This window comes from Scyliorhinus canicula, chromosome 1 (assembly GCF_902713615.1).
Source record: "Scyliorhinus canicula chromosome 1, sScyCan1.1, whole genome shotgun sequence".
Classification (NCBI taxonomy): Eukaryota; Metazoa; Chordata; class Chondrichthyes; order Carcharhiniformes; family Scyliorhinidae; genus Scyliorhinus; species Scyliorhinus canicula.
Window position 1 is genome coordinate 14,193,439 of NC_052146.1, and position 21,912 is coordinate 14,215,350.

Below are 21,912 nucleotides of genomic sequence, written 5' to 3' on the forward strand. Positions count from 1 at the left end.
CATTGTTTCTACAGCATGCAAGAAACAATACTTTTCACTGTATACTAATACATGTGAGAATAATAAATCAAATCAAATGGAGGGATGTGTGCCAGGGGTTGTCGCTGAGGATCAAACGGGTTCTGCTAAGGACCGACAGCTCTCTAGCAATATCAGGTGGCTATTAAATGTGGTTATAACTCCGTCAGGGGGTTGCGTGCTGGAGGTATGGATGCAGAGAAGGCCTTCGATTGGGTGGAGTGGATGTGCTTATTATACGTGGATGACCTGTTGCGGTCTGTATCGGACCCGCTGGAGAATATGGGCAGGACCATGGGACTATTGGAGAAGTTAGGGGCCCTCTCTGGGTATAGGCCGAATGTCGGAAAGAACGAGGTGTTTCTGGTGAATGCGGCGGGGTGGGAGGGGCCAACTTGAAGGAGTTGCCGTTCAAGGTAGCGAGGGAAAGGTTAGGTATTTGGGAGATTCAGGTGAAGAGGGAATGGGCTGCGATGCACAGGTGGAATTTGACAACGTTAGCGGGGGTCAGGATCAAGAAATGGGAGGAGGAGGTTGGGTGGGTGGGTGGGGGGGGGGTGAAATAGGCTGGGGACTGAGGCTTATGGACGAATTGTTCGTCATGGGGGAAGGAGGGGATCAAATGGGGAAAATTGCCCAAACTGGACTGATTTTGTCGAGTGTGTATTATATTTGTTGCTGTTTTATACATCTTTGGCACAAAGTACATTTTTTAAAAATGCACAGGCTGCACATAAGGTTCAGTATTTCAACTTGTACATATTTTTCCAGGCAAAATATGTCCGACAGAACCCAACTCCAGTTTTAAAATGGATTCCGATGGGAACACATTGTTCACGTTGTTTCACTTAAGTTTGCAATTTTCAGGAATGTAATTATAATAATCATTGTCTCAGGTAGGCTGACGTTAACACTGCAATGAAGTTTCTGTGAAAATCCCCTAGTCGCCACGTTCTGATGCCTGTTCGGGTACACTGAGGGAGAATTCACCTAACAGCACGTCTTTCGGGACTTCTCCGGGAGGAAACCGGAGCAGCCGGAGGCAACCCACGCAGACACGGGGAGAACGTGCAGACTCCGTACAGGCAGTGACCCAAGCTGGAAATCGAACCCGGGAACCTGGTGCTATGAAGCAACTGTGCTACCCTGCCACCCCCTTTAATTAAAACTTCAAGAGAGGACTTAGTGCATCACATTGCTGTTTGCAAGGCCTTGCTGTACACAATTTGGTTGATGTGTTTTTCCTAACATTACAAAAGGTGCTGCGCACTGTATGCAGTTTTGGTCTCCTTATCCAAGAAAGGATATACTTGGCAGAGAGGGAGTGCAGTGAAGGTTCACTGGACTGATTCCTGGGATGGCAGGGTTATGGTATGAGGAGAGATTGGGTCAAGTGGGTCTGTATTCACTGGAATTTAGAAGAGTGCGAGGTGGTCTTATTGAAACTTACGACAGGGCTGGACAGATTGGATGCAGATATGTTGTTTCCTCTCGAACAAGGAGCCCCAGCCTCAGGATATGGGGTCGGCCACTTAGGACTGAGATGAGAAATTTCCTCACTCAGAGTGGTAAACCGGTGGAATTCTCTACCACGGACGCTGTGCAGGCCAAGCCACTGAATATATTTAAGAAAGACGGTCACCTCAGCACTTCGCTTTACCGCAAGCCCACGGATAGCCTCATGATGCTCCACTTCTTCAGCTTCCACCCTAAACACATTAAAGAAGCCATCCCCAATGGACAAGCCCTCCGTATACACAGGATCTGATCAGACGTAGAGGAGCGTAACAGACATCTCCAGACGCTGAAAGATGCCCTCGTACGAACGGGATATGGCGCTCGACTCATTGATCGACAGTTCCAACGCGCCACAGCAAAAAACCGCACCGACCTCCTCAGAAGACAAACACGGGAGAAACTACGACATCTTCTTCGCAGCCTTCAACACGTCATCAGTGAAGACGAACATCTTGCCACAGTCATCCCCACACCTTGCCTTCAAACAACCGCGCAACCTCAAACAAACCATTGTTTGCAGCAAACTACCCAGCCTTCAGAACAGCGACCACGACACCACACAACCCTGCCAGAGCAACCTCTGCAAAACGGGCCAGATGATCGACATGGGTACCACTATTACACGTGAGAACACCACCCACCAGGTACGTGGTACATACTCGTTCGTCTCGGCCAACGTTGTCTACCTCATACGCTGCAGGAAAGGATGTCCCAAAGCTTGGTACATTGGCGAGACTATGCAGACGCCGCAACAACGAATGAACAGACATCGCGCTACAATCGCCAGTCAGGAATGTTCTCGTCCAGTCAGGGAACACTTCAGCAGTCAAGGGCATTCAGCATCTGTTCTTCGGGTAAGCGTTCTCCAAGGCGGCCTTCAGGACACACGACAATGCAGAATCGCAGAGCAGAAACTTATAGCCAAGTTCCGCACACATGATTATGGCCTCAACCGGGACCTTGGATTCATGTCGCATTGCATTCATCCCCCACCATCTGGCCTGGGCTTGCAAGATCCTACCAACTGTCCTGGCTTGAGACAATTCCCACCTCTTTAACCTGGGGTTACCACTCTCTCTGGCTTTGTAAAGACTTATTTACCTGCAAATGCTCGCATTCAAAGTATCGTCTTGCATCTTTGACTTTGTCTATATAAATGTTTCTGGAACCTACCTCTCGATTCACCTGAGGAAGGAGCAGCGCTCCTAAAGTTAGTGATTTGAAACAAACCTGTTGGACTTTAACCTGGTGTTGTAAGACTTCTTACTATATTTAAGAAGGAAATAGATTTCCGAACTTTAAAGCTGTCAAGGGATATGGGGTGAGCGTGAGAGTATGCCGCTGAGATAGAGGATTAGCCATGAACATATTGAGTGGCTGAGGAGGTTCAAAGGGCCGAGTGGCCTACTCCTGCTCCTATTTCTACATTTCTACGTTACACTTCAAAAGTACCTCATTGGCTATAAAGCAGTTGTGAAAGGTTCTCGATAAATGCAAGTTTAAAATTTTTTTATAAATCTGTTATTATTGTTGAGTGTCCTTATACTTCACACATTTTGCATTGGATGATGAGATCCAATCTCACCAATTAAAGACTGCAGTGTTCTCTGAACACACACAGAACTCAATGGCATAGAAAGCAAAAAGAGACTTTCTTCACGGCAAATATAAACAGAAAATGTTCGAAATACTCAGCAGGTCAGGCAGCTATTGTGGAGAGAAGAAAAACGTGTTAATTAGAGTTAATGTTTGAGGACTCGACATTGACTTCAACAACTTTAGACTTCATCAAGCGCTTTTAAAAAAAAGATCCCACACACTTATTTTCCCAATGCGATAACCCTCCCTTCCCCCTCCCCGCCCCCCCCCCCCACCACACCTGGCCGTCTGCTGTTTGTTCTGAAGGTTGTTACATCCTGTTGCAATCTCTCCCAGCCACACTTTAATATCCAACACATTCTTCCTCTCTTTAGTTCTGATGAAGAGCCAAAGGACTCAAAATGTTAACTCGGTTTCTCTGCCGATAAATGCTGCCAGACTGGCTGAGTTTTTCCAGCACTCTTCTTGAGCCAAAAGGTAATGTTGCAATTCCAGTATTAATGGCCATCTTGAGGCAGAGGACATAACATAGAACATACAGTGCAGAAGGAGGCCATTCAGCCCATCAAGTCAGCACCAGGCCACTTAAGCCCTCACTTCCACCCTATCTCCGCAACCCAATAACCCTTCCTAACCTTTTTGGTCACTGAGGGCAATTTATCATAGCCAATCCACCTAACCTGCACGTCTTTGGACTGTGGGAGGAAACCGGAGCACCCGGAGAAAACCCACGTAGACACAGGGACTCCACACAGACAGTGACCCAGCGGGGAATCGAACCCGGGACCCTGGCGCTGTGAAGCCACAGTGCTATCCACTTGTTCTACTGTGCTGCCCAACAGAGGCTTGTGCTGGACATGGCAAAGCAATGAGATACCCAATTCTTTGTAACTTCTGCAACTGGTTTATCTTTCCAAGATAAACGATTTGTGCGGGACAGACGGGGTGTGTACATTATCCTTCTTGTAATTAATGCAGGCTTCCATTGACTCATTAGTACAAGAGGGGGCTGGTTTAGCTCAGTGAGCTGGACGACCGGTTGGTGATGCTGAGCGAGGCCAGCAGCGCGGGTTCAATTACCGTACCGGCTGAGGTTATTCATGAAGGCCCCGCCTTCTCAGCCTTGCCCCTTGCTTCAGGTGTGGGGCTCAGAAGAGGAAAGCCGTCTACGGTCATCTGGGTGACTACTTTGGTTCAACAGGGTGCGAGGAATCATTGGAAATGTTTCATGGTATGAAACATTTTCTAGCCCATTTCTGCAGCTCAAAGCACAGACTTATTTGCACTCGTCCAAATGTTCCTTTCTGATGAATTATCATAGAATTTACAGTGCAGTAGGAGACCATTCAGCCCATCAAGTCTGCACCGGCTCTTGGAAAGAGCACCCTACCCAAGGTCAACACCTCCACCCTATCCCCATAACCCAGCAACCCACCCAACACTAAGGGCAATTTTGGACACTAAGGGCAATTTAGCATGGCCAATCCACCTAACCTGCACATCTTTGGACTGTGGGAGGAAACCGGAGCATCCGGAAGAAATCCACGCACACACGCGGGGAGAATGTGCAGACTCCGCACAGACAGTGACCCGGCGGGGAATCGAACCTGGATGCCCTGGAGCTGTGAAGCAATTGTGCTATCCGTAATGCTACCATGCTGCCCGAATGTCATGACAATTATAATTATTAAATCTTCCAAAAGGCATCAACAACTGTCATGCAGATAATGTGATGTTTGACAGTTTGAAATCACATGATATCGGAGATTCCTTTGATAGTTAAAGGTTTTTGTTCTTTCAGCACTAGGAAGTGCTGAGGGCTTTCGCCAAGGGTGGTATCCTGACCGGTGCAGGCTTGGAGGGCCGAAGGGCCTGTTCCTGTGCTGTATTTTGTTCTTTGTTCTAGGCTGTCAGAAAGAGTGACGTGCCAAATGGCCCCTACTTCACGGCAAGCTCTTGAAATACTCTCAGAGACTCAGGGACAGATCAGTCACTTTATGATGAGGTGTCTCTGCTTAAGATGCAGAATTAAAGTTTTATCATTGGCTTGAGTGTTCTTGCACTAAATACCTCCAGTGTCCATGCATAGGGTTCACATGATTGAGTTCTGGTGCTGGTTTGCATCAGAATATGTGAAGATTTTAAAGAAGAAATGTTGGAGTGAATGCACACATCTCTGCCAAGACTATCTCTTGTGTCAACTGAACATTTTAACATTTGGATTTTTGTTGGGGCAATGGGATTACAGGTTACCAACCAAGGCAGGTAGACGGAGCTAAGGTACTGAGCAGCTTTGATTGAAGTGAAAGCTGGAACCGACTCATAGGCCTGAGCGGCCCGACTGCTGTTTCTACGTTCACTTGAATGGTCCCTGGATGAGAGGGTTCGCTGAGGCTGGGTTAACTGGGTCTGTGTTCCCTGGCATTTAGACAATTCTGAGAGGTGGAAACTAGAGGGGTTATTTTCCCTGGCTGTGAAATCTCGAACACGGAGGGGCATGGTCTAAGGATAGGGGGCCAACGACCGAACGGAGGGGAAATTTCTTCAATCTAAGGTTTGTGAATCTTTGCAATTTTCTACCCGGTGGATTGTGGATTGCCACCCATTGAATATTCAAACTGAGATAAACGTTTGGTGCTGCCATTAACGGGCACGCCAGAATGATTCCCACTGGCTCTCGGAACGCCAGGCAAGGCCGCTTAGAAATTCCTTTTGCCAAGATCAGGGTTTTTGTGCAATTCCAGTGGCACATAGAACATTAAAAAAAAAGAGGATCGGGGTTTGCGCCGGACCCCAGAGGGGCGGGGCCTAATCTCTCGGACAGGTCCCGCACCACAGATGGGGGGTGCCCTATTTAAAGGGCGCCCTGATGTCAGAATGTTTCCCTTCACTGTAGGGTGGGTACTAACTCCTTTGCCACCCCTCAGAGTGCACGCCACCAGGCAGGCCCTGATCTGCAGGACTTGCACCAATTCACGCCAGCGGGACCCCTGGCCGCTGGAAGGGGGGGGGGGGGGGGGGGGGGCTACTGGAACATCCCTGGAGGGTGGTGAACAGGGGACCTGTTTGTAAATGAGATTCAAATGAGGGATAATGACCTATTTGCACATTCCTGCCTGGAACCTAATGGGCCAAATGGTCTACTCCTAGCATGTACCCAAGGCAAAGCCAAACTAACGCAGGAGCTTCATCAGTTGAAAACTGGCCCCTGATGGCGCAGGAAACAGACAACAGGAGGATTAAAACAAAACTTGCTGTACCAATCAATTTTCATGTGATTTCTGGAAAATGTTAGAATTGTTTCCCCTTCCGTTTGTATCAGATAATCTATGTAGAGGACGAAACAAAAACAGGGATAATTCTGCATTAGCCGGGGGTTGAGAGGTGGTGAATGAGCCATATCTGTCTGCGGACTGAAAAGGTGGGTGAAAGATGTACTCGGGGAGGGAAAGTGGTGAAGGTGGCGGTGAAATGGGCCTAAAACAATTTTAATTTGAGAATGACGAAAGTTGTAATGTCTTACACCTGCTTCCAGTGTAGGTTTGCTATCTGAATAAGCTGCCTTGCCATTTACCTGATTCCATGTCTTCGAAACACATCTATTGAATTGAATGCATCTTTTTCCACCTGTAGGTAAAAGTCCATTAGCTGCTGTCCTATCCAATCACAGTCATGCAGACCTGGTTCCATGGGAACGCGAGTGTACTTGATCCCAAAATCTGACAGCACTTGTGCAAATATATCTCGAATACCTGCATACCAGAAAATAAAAAGCACACAAATAGTTCCTTTAATTTTCATCCAGCATCTTATCAAGGGTCTCCACAACATTCCTAATTAGATATTGTCATTTGGGATCTCTAATTTTAAGTTCAAAGTTCAATCCTGCTAAGTACCTTCATTAAAAAAGATATTTAACATCACAGTTATTCCAATTTTATGAAAGTTTGTATTGGCGATATGATTCCTGAGCACAATCAACCAAGACCTGCTTTAAAAGGTGGGTCTTGCACATCTACGTGTGAAACAGGTTGTGCCATGCCACCACTCTACTGGGGCAACATGAGTGGTATTCGCCACAAACGGGATGTTGGGGTCAAACCAAAAAGAGGTTCTGCCTGTCCCACAATGTGATATATGAACTGCTGTGCCAGTGTGACGTGCATGTAGGCCGCCGTAAGTCTCAAAACATGGTGGATCGCATCAAACAGCGCGTCCCAGCCACTGATCGCAATGGGAAAGGGACAGACTGCTCCCAACAGCTCATGCTTGCAAAACTCAAAACACAGTGTCCAAGAATAGATGTGATTCTGCAATTGGACAATGTTTGCTAAATAATCCTCAGTGTGTCAAGAATTATGCTGACAAACCAATTTAAGATCGTCAGTCAGGCTCGCAGTGTGGTGCATCCGCATCTACAGGAAGCCACATATATTAACGCAGTAAGAAGTCTTAAAACACCAGGTTAAAGTCCAACAGGTTTGTTTCAAACACTAGCTTTCGGAGCACTGCTCCTTCCTCTGGTGAATGAAGAGGTATGTTCCAGAAACATATATATAGACAAAGTCAGAGATGCCAGACAATGCTTAGAATGCGAGCATTTGCAGGTAATTAAATCTTTACAGATCCAGAGATAGGGGTAACCCCAGGTTAAAGAGGTGTGAATTGTCTCAAGCCAGGACAGTTGGTAGGATTTCGGAAGTCCAGGCCAGATGGTGGGGGATGAATGTATAGCGACATGAATCCCAGGTCCCGATTGAGGCCGCACTCATGTGTGCGGAACTTGGCTATAAGTTTCTGCTCAGTGATTCTGCGTTGTCGCTCGTCCTGAAGAACGCTTATCCTCGGAGAACGCTTACCCGGAGATCAGAGGCTGAATGCTGAAGTGTTCCCCGACTGGAAGGGAATATTCCTGCCTGGTGATTGTCGCACGATGTCCGTTCATTCGTTGTTGCAGCGTCTGCATGGTCTCGTCAATGTACCACGCTTCGGGACATCCTTTCCTGCAGCGTATGAGGTAGACAACATTGGCCGAGTTGCACGAGTATGTACCGCGTACCTGCTGGGTGATGTTCTCACGTGTAATGGTGGTATCCATGCCGATGATCTGGCACTTCTTGCAGAGATTGCCATGGCAGGGTTGTGTGGTGTTGTGGTCTCCGTTCTGAAGGCTGGGTAATTTGCTGCAAACAATGGTTTGTTTGAGGTTGCGCACACATGAGTGCAGCCTCAACCGGGACCTGGAATTCATGTCGCATTACATTCATCCCCCACCATCTGGCCTGGGCTTGCACAATTCTACCAACTGTCCTGGCTTGAGACAATTCACACCTCTTTAACCTGGGGTTACCCCTATCTCTGGATCTGTAAAGATTTAATTACCTGCAAATGCTCACATTCTAAGCATTGTCTATATAAATGTTTCTGGAACATACCTCTTCATTCACCTGAGGAAGGAGCAGCACTCCGAAAGCTAGTGTTTGAAACAAACCTGTTGGGCTTTAACCTGGTGTTGTAAGACTTCTTACTGTGCTCACCCCAGTCCAACACCGGCATCTCCACATCATATATTAATGTACAGGGACTTGTTCTTTGTAGACAGAAAGAACCCGTACACACATTGCACCTGTTCAGCTAAACAAAATACGTGACAACTATTCGCTGACTCAGTCCTCAAGGCAATGCTTTGACTAATCATAAGACCATAAGACAAAGGAGCAAAATTAGGTCATTCGGCCCATCGAGTCTGCTCCGCACTTCAATCATGGCTGATATTTTTCTCATCCCCATTCTCCTGCCTTTTCCCCATATCCCCCGATCTCCTTATTAATCAAAAACCTATCTATCTCACCCTCTGGCTGAAGAAATTCCTCCTCATCTCTGTTTGAAAGAATTGTCCCTCTAGTCTGAGATGGTGTCGTCTGGTTCTAGTTTTTCCTACAAGTGGAAATATCCTCTCCACGTCCACTCTATCCAGGCCTCGCAGTGTCCTGCAAGTTTCAATAACATCCCCCCTCATCCTTCTAAACTCCAATGAGTACAGACCCAGAGTCCTCAACCGTTCTTCATACGACAAGCTGTTCATTCCAGGGATCATTCTTGTGAACCTGTTCTGGACCCTTTCTAAGGCCAGCACATCCTTCCTTTGATACAGGGCCCAAAAGATCAGGGTCAAGCTGTCTGGTTTAAGTTTCAAGCAAAGCTTGACAATTAACTGTCAGTTACCATTAACTGTTGCATTTTCCATGGCAACACCTATCACAGTCTCCTTGCCAACTACTTACCACTCTCTTCTCATACAGTGGGCGTGATTCAGTGATCCCATTACATTCAGTGCAGATCTGGGCACAACAGGTGAATTACGCGAGAGCCCCAATTTGGGCTCCGCGCCAGGGGAGGAAGAATTCAGAATGTCCAGTTCATCTAACAGGCACGTCTTTCGGGACTTGTGGGAGGAAACCAGAGCACCGGGAGGAAACCCACAGACATGGGGAGAACGTGCAGACTCTGCACAGACAGTGACCCAAGCAGGTCACTAGGACCTTGGCGCTGTGAAGCAACAGTGCCAACCCTGCACATCTTTGTTTTGCGGGGGTGAGACCCACGCAGACATGTGAAGAACGTGCAAACTCCACACAGTGACCCAGGGCCGGGATTGAACCCGGGTGCACGGTGCATGAGGCAGCAGTGCTACCCCACTGTGGCACCATTCCGCCCGGCCTTCGAGTCTGTTTAATGCAGGAGAGCTGCTGCATCGTCCCATCGTTTTAACATATATATTGAACAAAACTTCAGCTGCTCGAGAAGTGGAGCTCCTTGCACATCCAAGCGTGCCGGGCAATGCATGGTACAGTTCCCATTACGACATTTCTGGAAAAGGTATCATTCTGAACCCAGAAGCTATCACTCAATCCTAAATTTGGATTTGAACCATTATTTGAGGGGTTGAGAAACATTTTCCCACATCCGGTTTTCCAACAGCCTTGAAATGAAAAATGAAAATCGCTTATTGTCACGAGTAGGCTTCAATGAAGTTACTGTGAAAAGCCCCTAGTCGCCACATTCCGGCGCCTGTTCGGGGAGGCTGGTACGGGAATCGAACCGTGCTGCTGGCCTGCTTTAAAAGCCAGCGATTTTAAATCGCCACCGAGTGAGCTAAACCAGCCCCTTAGAACATAGAACAGTACAGCACAGAACAGGCCCTTCGGCCCTCAATGTTGTGCCGAGCCATGATCACCCTACTCAAACCCACGAATCCACCTTATATCCGTAACCCAACAACCCCCCCTTATCCTTACTTTTATTAGGACACTACGGGCAATTTAGCATGGCCAATCCACCTAACCCGCACATCTTTGGACTGTGGGAGGAAACCGGAGCACCCGGAGGAAACCCACGCACACAGGGGGAGGACGTGCAGACTCCACACAGACAGTGACCCAGCCGGGAATCAAACCTGGGACCCTGGAGCTGTGAAGCATTTATGCTAACCACCATGCTACCCTGCTGCCCCTTCAACACACAATGGGAATTTGAGGCATTTCCTCACACGGTACCCTCTTGCACTCCACAGAGGAGAATCAGTACCTTCCTACTGATGGACAACCATCGCTTAACAGGATGTACGTAACTACCTTCCTACACTACTGTGAAATCGAGACTAGTTGTACCCCCTTTTTCTAATGAAAATAAGGTAAAAGTGGTTCAGTTTAGCGGGGGGGGGGCAATCTTCTGGTTTAGCTCACTGTGCTAAATCGCTGGCTTTTAAAGCAGGCCAGCAGCATGGTTCGATTCCCGTACCAGCCTCCCCGGACTGGCGCCGGAATGTGGCGACTAGGGGCTTTTCACAGTAACTTCATTGAAGCCTACTCGTGACAATAAGCGATTTTCATTTCATTTCTGTGCTGGACTGTCTAGGACAAAAACGGAATCAGCTCTGCTCTGTCCAGGGTTACCAGGTCTGCACGTAGTCTACATGTGGCCGTACCAAGTGCTCGTAAAGGAACCGCTAAAGATAGTCAAGAAAAAAGTGACGTTTAAAAAAAAAAGTAGTCATCACGTGGAGCTGGAAACATCAGGGTCCGATCTACTGCTTGTAACCCCCACAATCCTACTGTACTCACCTTAGTTCCCTGGTTAGTCACTCACTTCCATAGATTCCCTACAGTGCAGAAGGAGGCCATTCGGCCCATGGAGTCTGCAACGGCCCCGTGACAGAGCACCCCACCTAGGCCCACTCACCTGCCCTATTCCTGTAACAATAATAATCGTTGTCACAAGTAGGCTTACATTAACACTGCAACAAAGTTACTGTGAAAATCCCCAGCCGCCACATTCCGGCGCCTGTTCGGGTACACAGAGGGAGAATTCAGAATGTTCAAATTACCTAACAGCACGTCTTTCGGGACTTGTGGGAGGAAACCGGAGCACCCGGAGGAAAACCTAACCTGCTCATCTTTGGACACTAAGGGCAATTTAGCCTGGCCAATCCACCTAACCACATCTTTAGACTGTGGGAGGAAACCGGAGAATCTGGAGGAAGCCCACGCAGAGAGAAAGTGAAAACTCCGCACAGACAGTCACCCGAGGCAGGAATTGAACCGGGATTGCTGGCGCTGTGAGGGAGCAGCGCTAACCACTGTGCCAGCGTGCCGTCTGCCTAAATGATGCCCCGTAACTGGCAGGTACAGTACCGGTACTGTCTCAACATGGCTGGCAGATCATGGTTCTGTCACTGATATATTGGGTGCGTACAGCACGTTCTGCGTGGGATTGCACTGCAACTAGGACACAGCTGAATTTAGGGCAGTGTTTATTTTTATGAATATTATCTCCATTGCTCTCTCTTCTGTCATATCTATGAACTGCTTTACCATTACTGATATCAACGCCAATTTGCTACATGTCATTACCTAGAACTATATAGCTTCCTGAAAAATATGCTTCAGGTTGATCAGTGTGTTATTGAAGGAAATTGATTGCTGTCCATTACATTCAGAGAGTCATGGCAAGCGGCTAATCAGGACCTGCCTTGCACATCGACCTGACAGGAGGAACAGATTTTATAAACGCATGGATGTACAATTGCGGGCTCTTGTCGCTGTGATTTTCTGTCCGTTTTAATGGATGAAAATCATTGTGGGAGTGAGCACTTTTTACTTTCATAAAGTACCCAGTTATTTTTTTTCCAAGGGGCAATTTAGCGTGGCCAATCCACCTACCCTGCACATCTTTGGGTTGTAGGGGTGAGACCCACGCAGACACGGGGAGGATGTACAAACGCCACACGGACAGTGACCCAGGGCCGGGATCGAACCCGGTCCTCGGTGCCGTGAGGCAGCAGTGCTAACCATTGGGCCGCCGTGCCGTCCCTGTGGGAGTGAGCATTTGCTGAGGTGCGTTCCCACTGATGCCGCAGTTTTGTTACGTTAGCTCTATGGTGCCACATGTCCTTTCTAGCTCAGCAGTGTCCGCATTTTGCTCGTTGGGGACATCATGGGATCAGTGCCAGTAATTCATTTTGCTCAGACACCTTTGGCATTTACCAAATATTTCAGAGCTTGGATTGAGATGTTTAAGGGTCGACGTTAAACCGGTGTTGGCAAGCACTTGGAAAAGGGAACTGAAACTAATCCATGGGCCCATAGCAGTCTTCGTCTCTGCTGATCAGAAATTCCTGATGTAAAGTATTTTTAAGGCAAATGCCTCCTGGACACGAGCCTTAATGCCTTAGTTGAAGGTGATTAATTATATCCTTACTTTTAAGACCATAAGACATTGGAGAAGAATTAGGCCACTCGGCCCATCGAGTCTGCTGCGCCATTCAATCATGCCTGATATTTTCTCATCCCCATTCTCCTGCCTTCTCCCAAAAAACCATTATCCCCTTATTGATCAAGAACCTATCTAACTCTGTCTTAAAGACACTCAATGATTTGGCCTCCACAGCCTTCTGCGGTAAAGTGTTCCACAGATTCACCACCCTCTGGCTGAAGAAATTCCTCCTCATCTCAGTTTTAAAGGATCGTCCCTTTAGTCTGTGGTTGTGTCCTCTGGTTTTAGTTTTTCCTACAAATCTTCTCCACATCCACTCTATCCAGGCCTCGCAGTATCCTGCAAGTTTCAATAAGATCCCCCCTCGTCCTTCTAAACTCCAACGAGTACAGACCCAGAGTCCTCAACCGTTCCTCATACGACAAGTTCTTCATTCCATTTTTTTGTTAACCCGTGTTTAAAAAAAACCTTTCCATTCGTTCTTACCTGGTAGGACATGAACATGCTGATGTCCATCCATATGATGAGGTAAATGTCCTGTCAATTCACAAAACAGATCTACTTGTCCTCTCAGCTCCTGATCTACCTGGCAAGTAGAATTGTAAGAAAGCAGTTAGGAATAAACCTGATTACTCTGGTACAACATTCATTAGATTGAATTCTAATGGAAAACACAGGGCACATGATACAGAAACTTGGGATATGCAAGTAGACTACTCAAAGAACAAAGAAAATTACAGCACAGGAACAGGCCCTTCGGCCCTCCCAGCCTGCGCCGATCCAGATCCTTTATCTAAACCTGGTGCCTATTTTCCAAGGTCTACTTCCCTCTGTTCCCGCCCATTCATATACCTGTCTAGATGCTTCTTAAATGATGCTATCGTGCCCGCCTCTACCACCTCCGCTGGTAAAGCATTCCAGGCACCCACCACCCTCTGCGTTAAAAACTTTCCACGCACATCTCCCTTAAACTTTCCCCCTCTCACCTTGAAATCGTGACCCCTTGTAACTGACACCCCCACTCTTGGGAAAAGCCTGTTGCTGTCCACCTTGTCCATACCTCTCATAATTTTGTGGACCTCAATCAGGTCCCCCCTCAACCTCCGTCTTTCCGACGAAAACAATCCTAATCTACTCAACCTTTCTTCATAGCTAGCACCCTCCATACCAGGCAACATCCTGGCGAACCTCCTCTGCAGCCTCTCCAAGGCATCCACATCCTTCTGGTAATGTGGCGACCAGAACTGCACGCAGTATTCCAAATGTGGCCGAACCAAAGTCCGATACAACTGTAACATGGCCTGCCAAATCTTGTACTCAATACCCCGTCCGATGAAGGCAAGCATGCTGTATGCCTTCTTGACCACTCTATCAACCTGCGTTGCCATCTTCAGGGTACAATGGACCTGAACTCCCAGATCTCTCTGCACATCAATTTTCCCCAAGACCCTTCCATTGACCATATAGTCTGCTCTTGAATTTGATCTTCCAAAATGCATCACCTCGCATTTGCCTGGATTGAACTCCATCTGCCATTTCTCTGCCCAACTCTCCAATCTATCTATATTTTTTATGTATTCTCTGACAGTCCTCCTCGCTATCTGCAACTCCACCAATCTTAGTATCATCTGCAAACTTGCTAATCAGACCACCTATACCTTCCTCCAGGTCATTTATGTAGATCACAAACAACAGTGGTCCGAGCATGGATCCCTGTGGAACACCACTAGTCACCCTTCTCCATTTTGAGACACTCCCTTCCACCACTACTCTCTGTCTCCTGTTGCTCAGCCAGTTCTTTATCCATCTAGCTAGTACACCCTGAACCCCATACGACTTCACTTTTTCCATCAACCTACCATGGGAAACCTTATCAAACGCCTTACTAAAGTCCATGTATACAACATCTACAGCCCTTCCCTCATCAATTAACTTTGTCACTTCCTCAAAGAATTCTATTAGGTTTGTAAGACATGACCTTCCCTGCACAAAACCATGCTGCCTATCACTGATAAGTCTATTTTCTTCCAGATGTGAATAGATCCTATCGCTCAGTATCTTCTCCAACAGTTTGCCTACCACTGACGTCAAGCTCACAGGTCTATAATTCCCTGGATTATCCCTGCTACCCTTCTTAAACAAAGGGACAACATTAGCAATTCTCCAGTCCTCCGGACCTCACCCGTGCTCAAGGATGCTACAAAGATATCTGTTAAGGCCCCAGCTATTTCGACCCTCGCTTCCCTCAGTAACCTGGGATAGATCCCATCCGGTCCTGGGGACTTGTCCACATTAATGTCTTTTAGAATACCCAAAACTTCCCCCTTCCGTATGACAACTTGACCGAGAGTATTTAAACATCTATCCCTAGCCTCAACATCCGTCTTGTCCCTCTCCTTTGTGAATACCGATGCAAAGTACTCATTAAGAATCTCACCCATTTCCTCTGAATCCACGCATAAATTCCCTCTTTTGTCTTTAAGTGGGCCAATCCTTTCTCTAGTTACCTTCTTGCTCCTTACATACGAATAAAATGCTTTGGGATTTTCCTTAACTCTGTTAGCCAAAGATATTTCATGACCCCTTTTAGCCCTCTTTATTGCGCGTTTGAGAATCGTCCTACTTTCCCGATATTCCTCCAAAGCTTCATCAGTTTTGAGTTGCCTCGATCCTATGTATGCTTCCTTTTTCATTTTAGCTAGTCTCACAATTTCACCCGTCATCCATGGTTCCCTAACCTTGTCATTTCTACCTTTCATTTTCACAGGAACATGTCTGTCCTGCACTCTAATCAACCTTTCCTTAAAAGACTTCCACATTTCAAATGTGGATTTACCCTTAAACAGCTGCTCCCAATCCACATTCCCTAGCTCCTGCCGAATTTTGTTATACTCTGCCTTTCCCCAATTTAGTACTCTTCCTTTCGGACCCCTCTTGTCCTTGTCCATGAGTATTCTAAAACTTACGGAATTGTGATCGCTATTCCCAAAGTAATCACCGACTGAAACATCAACCACCTGACCGGGATCATTCCCCAATACCAGGTCCAGTATGGCCCCTTCCCGAGTTGGACTATTTACATACTGCTCTAAAAAACTCTCCTGAATGCTCCTTACAAATTCTGCTCCATCTACGCCTCCAACACTACACAAATCCCATTCTCTGTTGGGGAAGTTAAAATCTCCCATCACAAACACCCTATTGCTACTACATTTTTCTATAATCTGACTGCATATTTGTACCTCTACTTCATGCTCGCTTTTGGGAGGCCTGTAGTAAAGTCCGAACAATGTTACTGCACCCTTCCTATTTCTCAGCTCCACCCATATTGCCTCAGTGCTCGAATCCTCCATCATGCCTTCCTTAATCACGATGTGGAGATGCCGGCGTTGGACTGGGGTGAGCACAGTAAGAAGTCTTACAACACCAGGTTAAAGTCCAACAGGTTTGTTTCAAACACGAGCTTTCGGAGCACGGCTCCTTCTTCAGGTGAATGGAAAGGCTTGTTCCAGCTGGTGTTGTAAGACTTCTTACTGTGCCCTTCCTTAATCACAGCTGTGATATCATCTCTGATGAGTAATGCAACTCCTCCACCCCTTCTTCCTCCCTCTCTATCCCTCCTGAAGCATCTATACCCTGGGATATTCAGTTGCCAGTCCTGCCCTTCCCTCAACCAAGTCTCAGTAATACCAATAGCATCATATTCCCAGGTACTGATCCAAGCTCTAAGTTCATCTGCCTTACCTGCTACACTTCTCGCATTAAAACAAATGCACCTCAGACCACCTTTGCGTTCATCATCTCTTCCCTGTCTACTCTTCCCCTTAGTCACATTGAGTTTATTGTCTTGTACCTTACTGGCTTTAGTTGCTGCTTCTTTACTGCCATCCCCTGCCACATTAGTTTAAAACCTCCCCAACAGTGTTAGAAAAAGCACCCCCTGGGACATTGGTTCCAGTCCTGCCCAGGTGCAGACCATCCGGTTTGTAATGGTCCCACCACCCCCAGAACCGGTTCCAATGTCCCAAAAATATGAACCCCTCCCTCCTGCCTATATGCACCACGACAACTGGCTGTTCACCCGCCCCCTTCAGTATGTCCTGCAGCCGATCGAAGACATCCCTGACCCGAGCACCCGGGAGGCAACATACCATTCGGGAGTCTCGTTTTCGACTACAGAAACGCCTGTCTACTCCCCTTACAATTGAATCCCCTATGACTATAGCCCTGCCAGTCTTTTTCCCGCCCTTCTGTGCAGCAGAGCTAGCCACGGTGCCATGAGCCTGGCTACTACTGCCTTCCCCTGGTGAGCCATCTCCCCCAACAGTATCCAAAACGGTATACCTGTTTTGGAGGGAGATGACCGCAGGGGACACCTGCACTGCCTTCCTGCTCTTTCTCTGCCTTTTGATCAGCCATTCCCTGTCTCCGTCACCAATCCTAATCTGCGGTGTGACCAACTCACTGAACGTGCTATCCACGACCTCCTCAGCATCGCGGATGCTCCAAAGTGAGTCCATCCGCATCTCCAGAGCCGTCATGCGGTCTAACAGGAGCTGCAGCTGGACACACTTCCCGCACATGAAGGAGACAGGGGCATCGACCGCGTTCCTGAACTCCCACATTGCGCACGAGGAGCATAACACTCTGATAACACTTTTTTTCAAAAGTTTTTTTTCCAATTAAGGGGCAATGTAACGTGGCCAATTCACCTACCCTGCACACGCTTGGGTTGTGGGGGTCAGACCCATGCAGACACAGGGAGAATGCAAATTCCACCCGGCAGTGACCCAGGGCCAGGATTGAACCCAGGCACTCGGCGCCGTGAGGCAGCAGTGCTAACCACTACGCCACCCTCTTCGATAACATTTTCAAGGGAAAAGCCCTGCCTAGTGGTTTCGGTGGATGTTAAAGATCCTTCTCCACTACAATGAACAGCAAGGCATTCTCCAGGTTGACATTCTTCCGGTTCTCTCCACACGACCTACAAGAAAAGCATGCTTGAGCAGTAACCCACCCTGACCACCCCCCCCCCCCCCCCCCCCAGCTTAAATATTAACTTTTTCCACTAGTGGCAGCAGTGTGTAACATCCACAAGGTGCACTGCTGCAATTCAGCAAGGCTTCTCCCAATAGCAACCCTCAAATCTAAGGCTTCCATCATTTATATGGAAGCGCGCATGGGAACACTGCCACTTGTTAGTTCCCCTCCAATGTCACCATTCCTTCATTGCAACTGGGTTAAGATTGTGGAACTCCGTACCCCACAGCGCTATGCGAGTCTCGTCGCTGTTTGGGTTGCAGGGGTTGAAGAACGGGGCTCACAACAACCTCAAGGGCGAGAAATGCCGGCCTGGCCAAAGATGTCCAAGTTCTTTGAACACGCAAAAATCAACATTTGGCCAACTAACAGTCACTAACAACTTCAAAGTAACGGCTGGTAAAGCACTTTTGAGATGCTTCAGAGAGACAATGGTGCAGATCGAGCAGTTGTAATGAGAGTAAATGCATCAGCATTCACCACCATTTACAACCGTGAAATGTGACAGCAACCTCTGGCATCCGCACTTGTGCATTTAAACACGGAAATCGAGACATGCCATCAGTGATTCCTTGCTCCTCCTCAGGATGTCATGTTGAAGTCCTGACAGATGGGAAACAATTGGAAATCACTGAATTGATGTGAAGTTGCACTTTTGAAATGCTTTACTCTCGCTGTTTGAAACCCTTGAAAAAGTGGAGCCTTCTTGAATGGGTTTATTAGTGGACTATTAAATCACCATCTCTGCTACAGAACCCCTCCGACCCTGAAAAATTAATTTTGTATTTGGAGGGTGTCAAATTTGTCCATTCCTTGATGCAAATTCCATGGTTTTTTAAAAAAAAGTGTGTTTATGATATTTTAGCTTCTATCGTCATCTTATGTGCCTGTCCCAGTCTCTATTTTTATTCCTGTGCAAATATAAAAAGTGAACGATTAGACATGCCCATTACTTTGTGTCTTGCTGCCTGGCAGAATTCTTTCATGTGATTGGCCGCTTAGCCTGCTTGATGACGGAGAAGCCCGAAAGGCATCTCCAGAATTAAGTTAACGCCAGGAAATGAGAAATCCACATTACGGAGCTTGCCGAGCCTTTGTGGGCAACTTTCCTAGACATCAGTGAATGCGGACACTACACCACAGACCATGATATAAACGCTCGTCTAGTTTTATCCGACAGGAACTTTCAAGTGAATTAACGTTCGCACCAAGTCGGATGCAGATCATATTCCACAGCTCCTATATTTCTGTCATTCATTGGGGAGAGTTTAGCTGTTCATTTCAATGGTTTGTCACGTTCACGTGTCACAGAATCCCATTTGTCTATTCCATAGATTTTGTCAGCAGTTTAAAAGAAACAAAATGAAAGCAGGCATTTCGTACCTGAAGTTTACAAAAGCAAAATTCTGCAGATGCTGGAAATCTGAAGTAAACACAGAAAACGCTGGACATACTCAGCAGGCCAGGCAGCCTTTGTAAAGACACTGTATAAGGCAATGTCCCTCATCCAGCAATAATTAACCTTATTCTCTGTTTATTTAATAGCATCTCGACTTTATGATCATAAGAACAGTGGGCATGATCTAACCAAATGGGAAGAGAGTCCCGTAACGAGCGCGTTTAGCCCGGGTGTTTCCCGGCCCTTGCAGCGCCGAGAAAGACCACGCAACCCACCGGGATTCTGGTTCTATTTGGGGCATCAGTGTAGAATGCCCCACTGAGACCGCACTTCGTACCGTTCGCTGCACTGAGGAGCTCCACTCGCTGCAACTCCTCAATGCAGGAGGAGATCGGGACACCATTTCTAAATGGTGTCCTGATCTCTCGCCAACCTGAGGTGACCCCTGAACCCTGCCAAAGCCCCAATTCACCTGTAAGGGGGTCCTCGGGGGCCGGTCCGCACTCCACCTGTTTTGGGCCAGGGTTTAGAGAACCCCAAAGTGTATCATGGAGTTCACCTAACCCCCAACTTTTAATAGATCATAGGTCATAGAATTTACAGTGCAGAAGGAGGCCATTCGGCTCATCGAGTCTGCACCGGCTCTTGGAAAGAGCAGCCTACCCAAGGTCAACACCTCCACCCTATCCCCATAACCCAGTAACCCCACCCAACACTAAGGGCAATTTTGGACACTAAGGGCAATTTATCATGGCCAATCCACCTAACCTGCACATCTTTGGACTGTGGGAGGAAACCGGAGCATCCAGTGGAAACCCACGCACACACGGGGAGGATGTGCAGACTCTACACAGACAGTGACCCAAGCCGGAATCGAACCTGGGACCCTGGAGCTGTGAAGCGATTGTGCTATCAAAGCACATGGCCCACTCTACAGGTGTGGTAAAGCAGAAATGGAAAAGTATTTTTTTAAAGCAGAACAATGTTTACTCTACGAACTCAGTTAACCTTTTTAAAACATACAGTGAACATCTTAGCAACCATTAATTCAAATACAACCCCCAAAGAATACGACACTAAGTAATCCTTGAAGGTTTAGCTCACAGGGCTAATCGCTGGCTTTTAAAGCAGGCCAGCAGCACAGTTCGATTCCCGTACCAGCCTCCCTGGACAGGCGCCAGAATGTGGTGACTAAGGGCTTTTCACAGTAACTTCATTGAAGCCTACTCGTGACAATAAGCGATTTTCATTTCATTTTTCATTTTCATAAGACTTGAAACAACTTTTACCAGAAGCACATCAGGTTAAAGTCACTACTGTTATTAGTTTTAAATCACCAGGATCGATTTACAGTCTTTAGGTTACAGAGAGGGATTCATACACCTTCTGGCTGTGACTGCAGCTATCCAGCACTGAAAACAAAACTAAAGCCCACCCTGCAGCAAACAGCCTAAACCGAAAGTAAAAAGCTGACAGAAAGCCCAGCTCCACCCACTTTCTGACATCACTGCAGTAATAAACACCAATTTCTTAAAGGTACTCTCACTACAGATATTTATATACATACCCATTTATACATACCCATTTCTTAAAGGTACTCTCAATACAGATATTTACATACAAACCCATTTGTAAGCGCCAAATTCTTAAAGGTACTCTCACATGCCACACTCCACCTGCACAGGGCATCCCTGGGCCCCATCGCAGGGAAAATGCCAACTTGGCACAGCCAGCTTGGGTACCTTGGCACTGCCAGGATGGCACCCAGGTGGCACTGTCGGGGTGCTAGTACCAAGGTGGCACCAGCAGTGCCAGGTTGCTACCCTGGCCAGAGGGCAAGCACCTGGGGGGCCTCCGATCCCCTGCGAGACCTCCCATCAGTGCCGTTCCGTCTGGTCCCTGCTTGTGAAGACCAGCACTGAATGACGCTCGCCCGAGATCTCCGAGGCAAAGGGGTTAGATCCCAAATTCGCGGGTAGATCGGAAGAGTGCATATTAGAGCGTGACTAGCTGTCTCCCTCTTATATGCAGATTTGCAAAATAGTGATCGAATTGCGAGGCGTGGCAAGCTGGGTAGACCTCGGAAGAGGAGTCTCCCGGCATCTATCAGCCGCGCTGCCTTGCGGGCGCATCGCAGTGGGTAGAATGTACCTTCCTGATCACTCTTTTTGCAGAACCCTACATGTTATATAAGGGCTCTTATGAAACCACGTAGCACATCAGAAGTATGAAGAAACCAGGGCAATTATTTGAAATGTACAGACAAAAACTCTCCAGCAACAGAAATACCAGAGGCATAGAGTCTGCAACTTATTAACAAACTATATAGGAGCATGGTGTGGTTTTAGAGGAACTTGGTTTCACCTTACTGATGGAATAATATAATCTTTTGTTTTACTGTCCTGCTCCCCTCCTTATAAAGTAGGGCATCGTTTAAAATGACTGTAAAAGCACGGTTCCCGTCTAGCTTGCACGATTGACAATCCAGACTTCCCACTTCATCATTATAAAATCATACGGAGCCAGCTCAGCTCATTGTACCTGGGCCAGCTTTTTTGAAAGAG

The 21,912-nt window shown here is 47.3% G+C and overlaps 1 protein-coding gene across 4 annotated transcripts in view; it reads right to left on the minus strand.

Moving 5' to 3' along the window:
• Positions 1–21,912, minus strand: part of ydjc (YdjC chitooligosaccharide deacetylase homolog) — a 131,656-nt gene that overhangs the window by 16,038 nt on the left and 93,706 nt on the right. For all 4 annotated transcript variants that reach the window (XM_038811794.1, XM_038811712.1, XM_038811971.1 and 1 more), the window contains exons 4-5: positions 13,396–13,495; positions 6,710–6,887 (exon numbers count right to left, since the gene is read on the minus strand). In XM_038811794.1, the coding sequence (XP_038667722.1) occupies positions 6,710–6,887; positions 13,396–13,495 (278 nt within the window). The remainder of the gene's footprint in view (positions 1–6,709; positions 6,888–13,395; positions 13,496–21,912) is intronic.